Source organism: Poecilia reticulata, linkage group LG11 (assembly GCF_000633615.1).
Source record: "Poecilia reticulata strain Guanapo linkage group LG11, Guppy_female_1.0+MT, whole genome shotgun sequence".
Taxonomy (NCBI): Eukaryota; Metazoa; Chordata; class Actinopteri; order Cyprinodontiformes; family Poeciliidae; genus Poecilia; species Poecilia reticulata.
In genome coordinates, this window is record NC_024341.1 from 27,079,710 (window position 1) to 27,083,206 (window position 3,497).

The 3,497-nt window shown below is 36.8% G+C and overlaps 1 protein-coding gene across 4 annotated transcripts in view; it reads left to right on the plus strand.

Annotated features, from left to right (window-relative positions):
* Nucleotides 1-3,149, plus strand: part of znf384a (zinc finger protein 384 a) — a 9,028-nt gene extending 5,879 nt beyond the window's left edge. For 2 of the 4 annotated variants that reach the window (XM_017307657.1, XM_017307658.1), the window contains exons 7-9: nt 1,543-1,710; nt 2,779-2,857; nt 2,955-3,149. In XM_017307657.1, coding sequence (XP_017163146.1) covers nt 1,543-1,710; nt 2,779-2,857; nt 2,955-3,134 — 427 coding nt within the window. In that variant the 3' untranslated portion in view covers nt 3,135-3,149. The remainder of the gene's footprint in view (nt 1-1,542; nt 1,711-2,778; nt 2,858-2,954) is intronic. The other 2 variants (XM_017307659.1, XM_017307660.1) reach the window with 2 other exon arrangements.
* The last annotated feature ends 348 nt before the right edge of the window (nt 3,150-3,497 follow it).

A 3,497-nucleotide genomic window follows, 5' to 3' on the forward strand; every position in this document is an offset into this window, starting at 1 on the left:
CAGTATCAGTTGCAATAAAGTCAAATTTTTTCCCTCCTGTCTTTCTAAACTTTGGTTCCTGAAGCATTTTTGACATCTTTGCATCTTCTGAATATCACTCAGGACTGCAAAGTTTGGTTTTATAATGTCTCAAACATGTTTGGCAACATTTCATGCCTATTAGTAATTAGCAATTTGAACTCTGCACTTTGATAAAGCTTTAATGATATTTTCATCTTAAGCTTTGCAGAGTAAAGACAGTTGAAGTTGGTTTTTGGTTATGTCCATGTTTCAAACCTGATTCTATTATTTTATAATAATTTMTTTTCTTTAGCACAGCTGCATTAGAGAATATAAACAAAACCAACAAATATCAAAGCTGACACTAAACCCACTGACCTTAATCCTGTCCTCTGAAAAATACCAAGAATATTTAAGACTTTAATCTTAAACCTGATTAGGTTTTCCCTTAAAATCTCTTTGATTACATAACTTCCTCAGACATCACCAATTCTCCACTGAGATTCATTCTCAATTAAAAGACTTTAAATTAATGTCCATATGAGGAAAACATCTGGAAAAGTTGTGATAATGGGAAGCTGGAAAGTCAGTTTCTTAAATTCTTTATTCCTAAATCAGGGATGAAAAGGACAACTGGATTTTTGGTACTGATTGTTGTTTAATATGAATAAAACTGAAACTTTATGTAATAACTTCTGCAGGGGTTGCTGCCCTCAAGACGGCAAGATCGGAAACATCCAATTGTTCTTAATATTCATAAACATAAAATCTAAAACAACAAGCACAAGCATATTTATGGCTCAGACAGTGAAATMATTCATTTCTTTACTGAAAAATATTCTTTATTCTCCATGTTTAGTAGGTTTACTTCATTGTCACATAAAACAAATATAACATATTTTTGTGTGCGCTAAATAACTGAGCTGTGTACAAGACATAGTGCATGACTAATATAGTTAAACTACTAAAAACAACTAATTGTTATTTTACTAATCATGCATGAGGTTGCAAGTAATAAAATCACATTTCACTCATTCATGCTGCCATCTTTCGACAGATGGTTTAATTTTCTGTTTGAACTCGTCGCCTCTCTTACTCATGTTTCAACTTCACTCACTGCTTTGCTCTGGGTTTCCCATATCATCTGTAGTCGGTCCGTTTTAATCAGAATGACGTTCTCCACCTGCCTGCCACCCGCCTTCACGATCACAGAGACACACCCCACTCACTGCAGGACACACCAAATGGAGAGAGAGCGAGAGAGAGAAAGGAAAGCGTGACTGTGCTTGCTGTATGTTTGTTCTGTGTTTTCACAACTCAGACGCAGCACAAAGAGCACACTGTCAAACGTAGCGATCTGCCATCAGAAGTATTGATCGCAGATCCTTTTAAACTTTTACCGCATGATTTGATCTTCGGTTCGTCGGGAAGTTTGGTCATGCTGTAGCTTAAAAGTCTCTCGCTGTTTCTCTCTCTCTCTCTGTGTTTCTCTCTCTCCATCCCTTCCCCTTCATCCCCTCCGATCCCGGCTTTCCGTGTTAGAAACCACACTGAGGCCAAGCCCCACAAGTGCCCCCACTGCTCCAAGTCGTTTGCCAACTCCAGCTACCTGTCCCAGCACATCCGCATCCACACGGGGGCCAAGCCCTACACCTGCTCCTACTGCCAGAAAACATTCAGGCAGCTCAGTCACCTACAGCAGCACACACGGTACTGGGCCGGGCCGGGCGGGGCGGGGCTGGGGCGGGACTTACACCGGCTAAAATCCTTGAATTTCATTGGGTGTTTTCAAGGCTTGATTTCTCTATAAAGTCCTTAAAAGTGTTAGATATTCAAAGTGGCAGTTTTGGTACTTAAGTGCGATCTAACGTTTGATTTAAAGCCTAATTTTGAAAACCGTTAACAGTTAAAACCTGATATTTTCATACAACTAATAAAAATACATTTTTTTCCTCAGTGTCTAAAGTTAAATCAGGCTGAACTTCTCTTGTTTGGAGAATTACCTAAATTATTCCTAATTTTGAATTGACAGAAAACTTAACRGAAACATTTTTTAGATGCTTTTTCAGTAACTTAGTCTGTATATTGTTTTTAAGCATTAAATTTGGAAGGTGATTTGATTGGATTGTTACAATGTAATGAATATTTATTATTCCTAATGGTTCAATTACTTATTGATCAGTGTGATTGAAATAAAGGYTGGCTTATATTTTATACTTTAAACAGAGTTATTGAAATTGGGAGTTTCAAAACATAAAATTTAGTTATATTTTAATCTACAATCTACAAGACATTACTAATAAACATAATAAATGACATGGTGAACTGAAACAATCTCTTTTAGTTCACTTGTATTGTTTTTATCTATAAAATGTGATGAAAAGTTAGAAATCTTACATTTAAAATGCTTGAATTTTACTGTAGGTAGAGTGTGGGACCCTGTGCATGTTTGGAGCAGGTCTGTGGAGATTTGTTGTTGATTATTTAATCATTATGATAATTATACATTTACAGCAAATTTGGAAGGAATTCAGCTTCATGCAAATCCTAAGATACTTAATTCGACGTTAAGTGATTATAAATGATCGATAAAAAATAGTTTTGTGGAAGAGAAAGTAGAAAAAAACAAGAAAAAACAAAAGATAGCATGAGGAGTGTTTTCATTTAGTCATCAGAGGTATCCAGGACGACTTCATGGAGTCTGCTCTTAAGTTKTACTTTTGTGCAAAATAAATATATTAAAGTTAAATGGACTAATTTGATGTTTTCTTCTCTCAGGATCCACACTGGTGACCGACCATACAAGTGTAACCATCCTGGCTGTGAAAAGGCTTTCACTCAGTTGTCCAACTTGCAGGTCTGGAATCAGTTTCCTGACATTCTGTCACATTCATAAAATCCTTTCTGACATTTTTTTAATCTTKACCCGTCTTGTGTGAATTTTTTTTCCCCAGTCTCACCGTCGGCARCACAACAAAGACAAGCCCTTCAAGTGTCACAACTGTAACCGTGGTTACACAGATGCCGCCAGTCTGGAGGTTCACCTGTCGACGCACACCGTCAAACACGCCAAGCTGTTCTCCTGCGGCCTCTGCAACAGATCTTACACATCGGTAAGACGAGAGGAGGGCTAAACCTAAAAATTTGATTCATCTTTCTTTATATTTCCAGATAATTGCTGGAAATCCTGTATGAACTTTTGTCAGTGTGAGSTATGAGTTAGGAAGGATTTATGTTTCTAGAGTTGCACAATATTTCAAATTGCAATCATGAAGGAGTTCTTGGGTCCAKTATATAATTCTGTGTCATTGTGTAAAAGTTGCATCTATGGATCTTAAATCATCTATCATGTGTTTGTCCATCTTTTATCTATTTCACCTGCTGCCTTCCTTCCATCTGTCTTCCAATTTGTAGTTCTTTGGGTTTTCATATTTGAAACCTGGTAATATTAGACAGATTTTCCATAAAATCACCACAGAAACAAAATCTCACCAAGT